This window comes from Anomaloglossus baeobatrachus, chromosome 2, assembly GCF_048569485.1.
Source record: "Anomaloglossus baeobatrachus isolate aAnoBae1 chromosome 2, aAnoBae1.hap1, whole genome shotgun sequence".
NCBI classification, from domain to species: domain Eukaryota; kingdom Metazoa; phylum Chordata; class Amphibia; order Anura; family Aromobatidae; genus Anomaloglossus; species Anomaloglossus baeobatrachus.
In genome coordinates, this window is record NC_134354.1 from 178,986,504 (window position 1) to 178,999,496 (window position 12,993).

General features: G+C 50.1%; 1 protein-coding gene across 5 annotated transcripts in view; it reads left to right on the forward strand.

The window, feature by feature from the left end:
- BCOR (BCL6 corepressor) overlaps positions 1–12,993 on the forward strand; it is a 213,949-nt gene that overhangs the window by 164,447 nt on the left and 36,509 nt on the right. For 4 of the 5 annotated variants that reach the window (XM_075335504.1, XM_075335501.1, XM_075335503.1 and 1 more), the window contains exons 2-5: positions 3,969–4,100; positions 8,406–8,481; positions 9,329–12,055; positions 12,410–12,463. In XM_075335504.1, coding sequence (XP_075191619.1) covers positions 4,015–4,100; positions 8,406–8,481; positions 9,329–12,055; positions 12,410–12,463 — 2,943 coding nt within the window. In that variant the 5' untranslated portion in view covers positions 3,969–4,014. The remainder of the gene's footprint in view (positions 1–3,968; positions 4,101–8,405; positions 8,482–9,328; positions 12,056–12,409; positions 12,464–12,993) is intronic. The other variant, XM_075335505.1, reaches the window with a different exon arrangement.

Below are 12,993 nucleotides of genomic sequence, written 5' to 3' on the forward strand. Positions count from 1 at the left end.
GAGGAGGTTGCCTGCAGTGGAGGCTGTGTGTGGAGGAGGTTGCCTGCAGCGGAGGCTGTGTGTAGAGGAGGCTGCCTGTAGCAGAGGCTGTGTGTGGAGGAGGCTGTGTGTGGAGGAGGTTGCCTGCAGTTGAGGCTGTGTGTAGAGGAAGCTGCCTGTGGCGGAGGCTGTGCTTAGAGGAGTCTGCTTGCGGCGGCGGCTGTGTGTGGAGAGGCTATATGTGGAGGAGGCTGCTTGTAGGGACGCTACTTTTGGAGGAGGCTGTGTAGAGGAGGCTGTCTCCGGCGGAGGCTGTTTGTAAAAGGAGGCTATGTATAGAGGCTGTTTGTAGAGGAAACTGTGCGGCGGAGGCTGTGTGTAGAGAAGGCTATGTGTAGAGGAGGCTGTCTGTAGAGGAAGCTGTCTGCAGCGGAGGCTGTGTGTAGAGGAAGCTGTGTGTAGAGGAGGTTGCCTGCAGTGGAGGCTGTGTGTGGAGGAGGTTGCCTGCAGCGGAGGCTGTGTGTAGAGGAGGCTGCCTGTAGCAGAGGCTGTGTGTGGAGGAGGCTGTGTGTGGAGGAGGTTGCCTGCAGTTGAGGCTGTGTGTAGAGGAAGCTGCCTGTGGCGGAGGCTGTGCTTAGAGGAGTCTGCTTGCGGCGGCGGCTGTGTGTGGAGAGGCTATATGTGGAGGAGGCTGCTTGTAGGGACGCTACTTTTGGAGGAGGCTGTGTAGAGGAGGCTGTGTGTAGAGGAGGCTGTCTCCGGCGGAGGCGGTTTGTAAAAGGAGGCTATGTATAGAGGCTGTTTGTAGAGGAAACTGTGCGGCGGAGGCTGTGTGTAGAGAAGGCTATGTGTAGAGGAGGCTGTCTGTAGAGGAAGCTGTCTGCAGCGGAGGCTGTGTGTAGAGGAAGCTGTGTGTGGAGGAGGTTGCCTGCAGTAGAGGCTGTGTGTAGAGGAGGCTGCCTGCAGCGGAGGCTGTGCGTAGAGGAGGCTGCCCGTAGCAGAGGCTTTGTGTAGAGGAGGCTGTGTGCGGAGGAGGTTGCCTGCATTGAGGCTGTGTGTAGAGGAGGCTGCCTGTGGCAGAGGCTGTGCTTAGAGGAGTCTGCCTGTGGCGGAGGCTCTGTGTAGAGGAGGTTTCCTGTGGCGAAGGCTGTGTGTAGAGGAGGCTGCCTGTGGCGGAGGCTGTGTGTAGAGGAGGCTGCCTGTGGCGGAGGCTGTGTGTAGAGGAGGTTGCCTGTAGAGGAGGTTGTGTGTAGAGGAGGCCGTGTGCGGTGGAGGAGGCTTTTCTGATCGCACAGCGGGAGGAAGGCAGGAGCGCTGTGCTGTGCGCCCGAGCCGTGCAGACGGAGCGGATCACACGGCGCGCTGCACGGTCGTCTGCACAACGCCCCGAGTATAGCTGACACACGGGTCACTGACACGGCACGATCGTCATTGCTGGCTAGTGTATAGCTGACATTATAAGAGTCGCTGACACGGCACGATCGTCAGAGCTTGACACATTTAGCAAAGGCTGCAGATACGTGGAGACCAGAAGAAAGAAAAGCCCTGTGTGATTTCTCAGGGAATGTTTACACGTAGGTTTCGTGCTGCGGTTCTTGTCACCAGTCCAAGTACCACAGGGTAAAAAGCACACGTGGTTAGGCTGGGTTCACGCATTGCGTGTGTGCTGCGCTTCTACATCCATTCCTGGGCATACTTTCCGCTCTTTCATGCGTTTCTTACGCATACCGTAGTTGTGGAATTGCAACACAATCCCGACTGACGGTGCGACCCGGGGTTTAGTTAAAATCCTCACGGAGGGTGCAGGAGGCCGCGGGGACGAGCCACATAACACGCGTCCAGTCTGCACACGGTAATGAGATGCGGATTTAACATATACCGAATACGCATCGTGTGACCTAGGAGTTATTCTGATTTTTCTATAAGCTCAGGTGAAGTTCATGAAAGCTGCACATAAGAGCAGCCCTGCGCCCGTATATGCCTGCAGACGGACGGGCCTCATCTGTGTATGGAGACCTGCGCCCGTATATGCCTGCAGACGGACGGGCCTCATCTGTGTATGGAGACCTGCGCCCGTATATGCCTGCAGACGGACGGGCCTCATCTGTGTATGGAGACCTGCGCCCGTATATGCCTGCAGACGGACGGGCCTCATCTGTGTATGGAGACCTGCGCCCGTATATGCCTGCAGACGGACTGGCCTCATCTGTGTATGGAGACCTGCGCCCGTATATGCCTGCAGACGGACGGGCCTCATCTGTGTATGGAGACCTGCGTGACTACAATTGGAGCGGACATAGGGCAGATGCAAGGTGCAAGTTGTGGCCGGGCGGTGAGAGGAGGGTGCGCGGCAGCGGGTGAGAGGACAATGCGCGGCAGCGGGTGAGAGGACAATGCGCGGCAGCGGGTGAGAGGACAATGCGCTGCGGCGGGTGAGAGGAAGGTGCGGGTGAGGATGGTGCCCGGCGGCACCGGATGAGAGGAGGGTGTGGGTGAGGATGGTGCCCGGCAGCAGCGGATGAGAGGAGGGTGCCCGGCAGCAGCGGGTGAGAGGAGGGTGCCCGGCGGCAGCGGGTGAGAGGAGGGTGCGGGTGAGGAGGGTGCCCGGCGGCAGCGGGTGAGAGGAGGGTGTGGGTGAGGATGATGCCCGGTGGCAGCGGGTGAGAGGAGGGTGCCCGGCGGCAGCGGGTGAGAGGAGGGTGCGGGTGAGGAGGGTGCCCGGCGGCAGCGGGTGAGAGGAGGGTGCCCGGCGGCAGCGGGTGAGAGGAGGGTGCGGGTGAGAGGAGGGTGCCCGGCGGCAGCGGGTGAGAGGAGGGTGCCCGGCGGCAGCGGGTGAGAGGAGGGTGCCCGGCGGCAGCGGGTGAGAGGAGGGTGCCCGGCGGCAGCGGGTGAGAGGAGGGTGCGGGTGAGAGGAGGGTGCCCGGCGGCAGCGGGTGAGAGGAGGGTGCCCGGCGGCAGCGGGTGAGAGGAGGGTGTGGGTGAGGATGATGCCCGGCGGCAGCGGGTGAGAGGATGGTGCGGGTGAGGGCGGTGCCCGCGGCGGGTGACTGTGTGGTGCAGTGATGTTCCGGGCACTGGGAGGCTGCGCTATCGGTCCGCACCGCTGAAGCCCCGGGGAGCAGAGCCGCGCGCCACGTCCTCCCGGCAGCAGCGCTCCGTGCGCCCCCTCCTCTTACTTATTAACCCGGCATTTAGCAGCGCCCTCCCCCCGGAGCAATTACACTCCAGCCCTGGAATAAATCACGCGCCGCGATAATCCTGTTAATAAGACGCAGCTTGTTCCTGACACGTCACCCGCGGGCTCACACCTCTGCACCGAGCTGCTGTGTCTGGTGCCGCACCGCGGGGATAATGAGCGAGCAGGGAGCTCGGGGGGCAGGAAACACGATCCTCACCCGTCTGTAGCAGCCCCAGAATACAGATGGAGCCGGGTACCGGGGGTGTCTCGGTACCGGAGCCGCTGATCCCCGGTCCCCCCACAGAGCGGGACGTGCAGTTGATCGTGCTGTATAGCCGTCCTCTGCTCCCGGAGCCGCACGATCTCCCCGCGCTGACAGCTCATCTGTCAGGAGACGCCTGTGATTTATACACGCGCGGCTCCACGCGGGGCTCGTGTATAAAGACGTGGCCGATGTAGCCATAAATATCCCGCCCGCATTGTACACAACGGCCATTGTTCTTCCTGCTGCCGGAAAGGGTTAATAGCAGCAGTGTGCGGGATTATCTGTGTGGTCCGGGGAGCTGTGCGCCGCAAGGGTTAATAAGCCGGCACAGCAGACGGCTGATAATGACAGCAATTAAGCGCTATCGGCCGAGAGTGACTGTGACAAATGGCTCCAGCGCGGAGCGGGTTAATGAGATCAGCTCGGAAGTTGCTTTTCCCTTGACCCATTGACGACCTCGATTTGCATCGTCCGCGCTCACTGCTGGGAATGTCCCGGGGAGCGCTGCTGCCGATCTCACCGCCTCCTTCTAATGTTTCCGCACAGGGGGACATACGGACGACAGGGGAGGCTGCACTGCTGAAGGGGCGACATGCTGTCCGCTACCCCCCTGTATGGGAACGTGCACAGCTGGATGAGCAATGAGCGGGTCCGCATGTGCGGCATCAACGAGGACAGGTAATGGCCCCAAGGCATCCACATTATAGGCTCCGCGAGTGATGGAGCAACATGTATCTGCACGATCCCTGCAGCACGATGTGCGTCCAATGTAATCTCCCGATCCCACACCGTCCATAACTAATCTCTGATCTTTAACTATATGTACCCCATATTATCTGCCGATTCATGCAGCCTTGTGGAGATGAACATGATCAATAACCGACCTAACCCACCGATCCCTTCAGCCCCGGTGTATACGGTCTATAGAAGATATAACCCACCGATCCCTCCAGCCCCGATGTATACGGTCTATAGAAGATATAACCCACCGATCCCTCCAGCCCCGATGTATACGGTCTATAGAAGATATAACCCACCGATCCCTCCAGCCCCGATGTATACGGTCTACAGAAGATATAACCCACCGATCTCTCCAGCCCCGATGTATACGGTCTATAGAAGATATAACCCACCGATCCCTCCAGCCCCGATGTATACGGTCTATAGAAAATATTATTTATAGAAGATATGATCCCTCCAGTCCCGATGTATACTGTCTGTAGCTGATACAACCCACTGATCCCTCCAGTCCCGATGTATACGGTCTGTAGGTGATATAACCCACTGATCCCTCCAGTCCCGATGTATACTGTCTGTAGCTGATACAACCCACTGATCTCTCCAGTCCCGATGTATACGGTCTGTAGGTGATATAACCCACTGATCCCTCCAGTCCCGATGTATACGGTCTGTAGGTGATATAACACATTCATCTCTCCTGCCCTGATGTATACGGTCTATAGAAGATATAACCCACCGATCCCTCCAGCCCCGATTTATACTGTCTGTAGCTGATATAACCCACCGATCCCTCCAGCCCCGATGTATACGGTCTATAGAAGATATAACCCACCGATCCCTCCAGCCCCGATGTACACGGTCTATAGAGATATAACCCACCGATCTCTCCAGCCCCGATGTATACGGTCTATAGAGATATAACACACTGATCCCTCCAGCCCCGATGTATACGGTCTATAGAAGATATGATCCCTCCAGTCCCGATGTATACTGTCTGTAGCTGATATAACCCACCGATCCCTCCAGTTCCGATATATACGGTCTATAGAGATATAACACACCGATCCCTCCAGCCCCGATGTATACGGTCTATAGAAGATATAACCCACCGATCCCTCCAGCCCCAATGTACACGGTCTATAGAGATATGATCCCTCCAGTCCCGATGTATACTGTCTATAGCTGATATAACACACTGATCCCTCCAGCCCCGATGTATACGGTCTATAGAGATATAACACACCGATCCCTCCAGCCCCGATGTATACGGTCTATAGAGATATAACACACCGATCCCTCCAGCTCCGATGTATACAGTCTATAGAAGATATAACCCACCGATCCCTCCAGCCCCAATGTACACGGTCTATAGAGATATGATCCCTCCAGTCCCGATGTATACTGTCTATAGCTGATATAACACACTGATCCCTCCAGCCCCGATGTATACGGTCTATAGAGATATAACCCATTGATCCCTCCAGCCCCGATGTATACGGTCTATAGAGATATAACCCACCGATCCCTCCAGCCCCGATGTATACGGTCTATAGAGATATAACACACTGATCCCTCCAGCCCCGATGTATACGGTCTATAGAGATATAACACACCGATCCCTCCAGCCCCGATGTATACGGTCTATAGAGATATAACACACCGATCCCTCCAGCCCCGATGTATACGGTCTATAGAGATATAACACACCGATCCCTCCAGCCCCGATATATACGGTCTATAGAGATATAACACACTGATCCCTCCAGCCCCGATATATACGATCTATAGAGATATAACACACCGATCCCTCCAGCCCCGATGTATACGGTCTATAGAGATATAACCCACCGATCCCTCCAGCCCCGATGTATACGGTCTATAGAGATATAACACACTGATCCCTCCAGCCCCAATGTACACGGTCTATAGAGATATAACCCACCGATCCCTCCAGCCCCGATGTACACGGTTTATAGAAGATATAATTTATAGAAGATATAACCCACCGACCCCTTCAGCCCCTTTGTATACGGTCTGTAGCTGATTAAACCCCACCTATCTCCCCAGGCCTGATATATGCAATACAATTTATATACGATATAATATACATAGAGGGAGCACTGATGTAAAACCCCCCGATCTGTGCTCCAATAAGTAATATCCCGATCCCTGCAGCCTACAGAGGCTGCCGTGTACGGACAATACGAGGCTTTGTCTCCCAACCCCCATCATCGCTGCTCCGCTCCGGAGACAGATCCTCTATAGCCCGGCGCTGACTGATTACTGAGGACTTTTCAGCTCCTTCACAGGCGGCAACAGCGACATCTACAGGCGGCCCGCGGAACTGCCTCATTTACTCAGATCGTGATGAGAACACTAAACTGCATGAGCGTGCTGATGAGATCCGTGATAGATCATCTCCCGCACGGAATTAAAGGAGCCTCTCTCATGCCAAACATCTGAATAACACAATGCAGCTGCCATACTGTACATCATGTGATATCCCCTGAAGCCAGGAGCCAAGATTAGTGGTCAGGAACCAGAGAGGTTAAATCTGTGATATACACAGCTCTGGCAAAGATTAACAGACCGCTGCAAAATTGTCAGTTTTTTTTATTTCTCTCTTTATAGGAATATTTTTGAGTAAAATGTAAATTGTTCTTTTATTCCATAATCTACTGACAACGTCTCCAATTTCCAAGCAATACATTTTGTATTTATTTTGTGAAAATGAGAAATAGTCAAATTAACAAAACAATGCATTGCTTTCACAGGTCAAATAGTGTAAAGAAAACAAGTTCATAGTCATTTAGAGACAACAATACTAATGTTTTATCTCAGGGAGAGTTCAGAAATCAATATTTTGTGGAATAACCATGATTTATAATCACAGCTTTCATGCGTCTTGGCATGCCCTCCACCAGTCTTTCACACTGTTTTTGGGTGACCTTATGCCACTCCTGGCGCAAAAATGTGAGCATTGCAGTTTGTTTGATGGCTTGTGACTATCCATCTTACTCTTGATTACATTCCAGAGGTTTTCAATGGGGTTCAGGTCTGGAAATTGGGCTGGCCATCACAGGGTTTTGATGTGGTGGTCCTTCATCCACACATTGATTCACCTAGCTGTGTGGCAAGAACAATTTACATTTTACTCAAAAATATACCTATTAAGAGAAAAATCAGAAAAACTGACAATTTTGCAGTGGCCTCTTAATTTTTGCCAGAGCTGTATATATGCTGTAGATCCATAGGATAATCCTGGATGACACCTTTATAATAGAAAGTATTTGTAGATATTGAAATGGCCTCAAAAGTGTCATTTTCCAAAAAGAAAAAAGTACGCATTGAAAGAAGGATGGGCTTAAAAAAACAAAACAAAAAAACAATCAGGCATACCCAGTTTTCAGCACCCACACGGCCCAGCACAGGCCACTCCAGAGGTGCGTTGGCTTCGGAAGTGATCCCTGCTCCATTCGGAAGTCAGATGATCGCTGAAAGCTTTGATTGGTTGATGACTAGATGAGCGAAACATAGTGTCGTGCTCTTCTAGTTAACTGACCGCTGCAGGCAACCACAGGCCACAGCGATCATATGACTTCCGAATGGGGACGGTATCACTTACAGAGTGGCTCCACAGGGGTGATGGAAGTTGAGGGTGAGACCATTGTTTGTTTTAAGAGCAACCACAGATTAAAAAAAAGTTTCTATTTCGGCCAAGCCCTTAATGCTGCCTAAAGGGAATCAGTCAGCAGGTTTTTGCTATTTAATCTGAGAGCAGCATACTATAGCTGTTGAGACCCTGATTTCATGGATGTGTCACTTATTAGGCAGTGTGCTCTAGTTTCAATACAATGAGTGTTTTAACAGCAGGAGATTATCACTGTTTCATGTGACCAGCAGTAACGCCGTGTAACCCTGCTCGCAGAACTGATAGGCAGCTTGCTCACAATGCACAGTGTACACCAGAAGCTGCCAGTCCGTGGTGTGAGCGGGGTAATACACAGAGCAGCATTATGAGCACTGCTACATCTATAACAAAGAAAATAAGGAATCTAGCAAAATTCACCAAGCAGCTCAGTAAGTGACATATCGCTGGAATCAGGCTCTCAGCCTCTACATTGTGCTGCTCTCAGATTACACAGCAAAAATCTGTTGACAGATTCCCTTTAAAAGAAAAGTGGTCAGGCTTGTCACATTTTAATACAAATATAATTAATTACATTTCTTTAAATCTCTTAGGAAAATTCTTATCAATGATGGTGACATTCAGAAAGCCAGACTGGAGCTGAGAGAGGATCATCTCGGTCACACCTTGGTAAGATTCCCTGAAAAAGGATTATGCATCCATTCACACTTTAGGCCTATTCATTAACACCAACATTGTTCACACGGGTCTTGATGAGATGTGCTGGAGTCTGACGCTCCTGATTTGTGAAAATGCACATACCTCCCCGCGAATCAGGCGCGTTGGCCGCCTCGCCACAAATCCTACTCCAGTCCCTACTGGAGTAAGATTTCTGGTGGCGCCAATGCTGCCAATGCCAATGCTCTGTCCAATACTCTGTCAAAGCTGGATAAAAATAACGTGAGCACCAAAAGTCACAACATTTTAGCTCTACCTCAAGTTGAGCCAAAATTATGCAACTTTCCAAAGCTTGTTATGCCACCGTATTAGCTTTGATGAATCTGCTCTTTGTTGTTTCTTTTTGTATTACGCATTGACATATGTTCACTGTAGATGTGGAGGGAGGGACATATAGATAGACTAATCACCCCGCAGAGTCCTACAGTTATCACATTGACTGTTCTCATGCTATAGATTATAGTGGTGGGTAGAAATGACAGGGAGGTGTATAATGTATAGTGCCCTTTATAGTGCACGCTATTCTCTTTGGAAGTGGTGTAATGTATTGTATGAACCAGGTATTAATGGTGTCAGTTTAGTTATATAGGCAGATGATGCTGGAGGTCATCCTCCTCGGCACGCTGCATGGTCCTAGGTCAGTCATATCAATCCCAAATCCAGTCGGAACCATCAGTATCCTGTAAGGTGATCACCAGCACTTTGTCCTCCTCCTTGATGTACTTTGTAGCATACAATGTAGTTTTGCAAGCCGTGTTTCAGTTCACTTCTGATTGTTTACATTTTCTTCTTTGGACAGGTGGATGCCGCAGCCGTGCATCGAATGGACAGCCTAACCGTGCTCGGCATGGACCGTACTGGTCTAATTCAGGAAGGTTTAAGAGTCCCGGGAGGCATGGTCTACTCTAGTCTATGTGGCCTTGGCACGGAAAAAGTTCGAGAACCATCCAATTCAATACCAGGGCTTGGATATGCACCTGACCGAAATCCCGAACTTCAGTTTAAGCCAAATGCTGCTGAAACGATGGATACTGCCCAAATGACTGGAAAACAGCCTAATGGGTTCAACTCCTTGTTTAAAACCCCACCTGGACTGCAAAAGACACCTGTCCCTACAAGTGAAGCACTGGTTTTGGACAGAACAGTAAATGACAAACAAAGTCCACTTGGCGTTAATGGTGCTAATTATTTAAGGATTCCTTGGGTGCACTCCTATATGGAGAGTGCATCACCAGCGATGTATCCATTCATCGATTCACCAAATAAGTATTCTCTAAACATGTATAAGGCGTTTCTACCTCAGCAGTCGGCTTACAGTTTGCCACAGCATTTGACCTACTCACCGATTTGCCCAAATGGTGAACGCTTTGTATATCTTCCACCTTCTCCTTATGTGACGTCCCATATTCCATCAACCCTGGCACCACCTATGAGGATCCCTGCACCATCAGCAGCTCCTGCTATTCCCACTAATGTTCATTGCATAGAAAAGACCTTACCATGGAAAATGGGGATTAATCCTGGGGCCACTGTTGATCCCCATGCATACACTCACCTGCAAGCCAATAAGCAGCCTAGGGTTCCATGCACAAAGTCTATGGCTAGTAGTATGTCACCCGAAGCCTCTCTGCTGTTGGCACCTTCTCAGAGGCCATCTCCTAGGCTTCATCACTCCACTCAACCAGTTGGAGACAGCTACTCTGATTATCAGTCGTTCGTTAAGATCTCAACACCGCCCACAACTCTCACCCACACAAAACCACACACCAGTATAAACAGTGACCTCGCACCTCTAAGGCCGTCTAGCACTAAAACTAACAAAATCCTTGATGGAGAAAATCCACAGATGCAAGCACCCACAAAAAGGTATACAAAGGAAAGAAAGGACGACAAGTCACCCAGCTTGCTAGAAAAGCAAACACCCCACAAAGAAGGGACTGAAAAACCACTGGATTTGTCATCAAAGCTTAGTGATGCTGAAATGTCAGCTATGTTGCATTCAGGGCGATCTGGAAACGCCATTAGCATGTGCACCAGGGACATTCAGAAAGAAGCCATATCTCCTTCTGCTGGTGTCAATGCTCTCTTCAGACCTGAAATCATTAGTACTGCTCCTTCCTCATGGGTGGTACCTGGTATGAGCGGCACTGAAGACATGAATGGCATCATTATGCCACTTAAAAACAAAGCATTGGAGAGGGTCATGCCACAACAGAGAAGTTCGTCATGTCCCCGCATGGGAAGCTCTGAAGTAGTAATCACAAGCAGTTCTGGATGCATCTCCAGTGCAGGACGTCCGGCATCCGCTTCACCTGCACCAAATGCCAATGGAGAAGGTAAAAGTCCTGAAGAGAGCAGTAAGTCAGCTGTGCAACCACAACTTCCACCCATTAGTTCACTTAGTAAGAGCAGCAAGGTAGCAAAGCCTTCCATAATGGAACCTACCATAAAAGTGAGTGAGAGTGGACTGCCCCCTGCACCCATGTTCTTGCCCCAAACTGAGCCCTTCTGCTCTACACCCTTGGCTTATCCCAGCAGTTTTATCCCCTATCCAGTGTCTGAAAGCCTCGCATTGTCTCATTTACATTTACATGGAAAAGCTCCTGTGTATCCTCACCCAGTTTTATTGCCTAATGGGAGCCTTTTTCCAAGTCCAATGGCTCCAAAACCTGGGATTTCTTACAGTTTACCAACCAACAGAGATTACATGGCCTATCAAGAGACACTGGGTATGGTGCATCCAATTTTGTTACCACCTACTACATTGGAGATAAGCAAAGATGACAAGTCGGAGCGAAGGTCTAGATCGCATGAAAGACCAAGGTATGAGGAACCTGTTGGGAGGAGGCTCTTGGATATATCTGATTCCACGCCAAAATTCAATTTGGAAGCTTCTTCAGATAAGAGCTTGAGGTCTCAACAGCCCAGTGTGGTCACAATCAAACATCAGTCTAAGACGGAGATGCTATGCTCCAATGGGGAAAGAGATCCAAAGTGCGAATCAAACTTTGCCATTAATGGTTTTGTACCTGAAAAGCATGTACTAAATGATCTTCAGAAACCAGAACAGGGAACCCAGATCAGGGATTTTCTATTGTCCAGGGAGGAGACACCAAGAAAGACCGATTTTCATGATTCCTTCCACATTCCCAAACAATCTCAGCATTCACCCATTTTCCAGACCAGAGAGGAGAATATATCTGGAAACCAAACTATGGATGTTACTGCTGCAGAGCTAGGTGCTCAATTCCTGATGCCTAGCCAAAATCGGGATGCTCCTACTGGATTGTATGGCCAACTACCGGAAACACCGCAGCCCTTTGTTATGGCAAATGGCCATTTGGACACGGAGGCCGCTGAGGCCCTCCTGAGAGACAGTTCAGATGACTTTGGGAAAACCAAATCTTCAAAATTAACTAAAAGGATCGCAAACTCTGCTGGCTATGTTGGCGACCGGTTTAAGTGCGTGACCACTGAATTATTCGCGGACTCAAGCCAACTAAGCCGCGAGCAGCGGGCGTTACAGGTGAGTGCCTCCGAAGTGTCCTACCTCCTTGTATAGCATATTAAGCAGTGTACCTTTCAATGGACAGTCATGAAGTAGAGCAACACGTAGCCACTTGGTGCATGCACTAGCCCAACCCTTGTGATGTCTTATCTGCACTATTATCTGTGAATAATAAATTACATTTCCTATCTGCATACTGAAATGTACAAACATAATGATGTGTATATAATGATCCATAGTAAGGTCACCGTATATAAAGTATAGTCTTGTGCTATGTTCTTGTTGCCAAAATGAGCCAATAGTGTTACATTGTACATGTCAAAATGTATTGGATGATTATCCAGATAATAAGTGCCCATTTTAATTACTTAGATGGAAGGCATACAAGAGGACAGTATTTTAAGTCCATCCGCTGCTTACTGTGAGGTCAGTCCTTAAAGTTTTTCTTATTAGACTCTACTGCATTATTTTCTTCATTTCCGAGTATGTGACAGGCCATGGTTTCCGTGTCTGACATCCCGCTGTAAATGTATGTTTGCTAATTCGACGTTTACCTTGCATGTAGCAAAGCATCCGAATATGTTCCCTTTGGCTGTAATTTCCTCCTCCTTAACCTTTCCAATAGTCTGAGTCTGCTCATTATTAGGAGGAAGAACGACAGACGCATTTGTTTAATTCACAGCTCTATTGTACGATCGATGTCGCTTGTGTATCTAGGCATGCTTCCGCATTTTAAAGAGCTGCTCTATAAAGTTGTGTCTCGTACAAGAGAGGTCAGCGGGTCATGAAGGCTTGTGGTATTCATAAGCTCCTGTTAATTATGGCCCTCCATGCAGGGATGCAATCAGAGGTGACGCTGCCATAGGCCCGGCTGTATTAGTAACGCTGTTCCCTCCTCTGTGATCTAAGAATCCTGATATGTGACATGTGACGCCATTGCCGTGTTAACCCTTGAG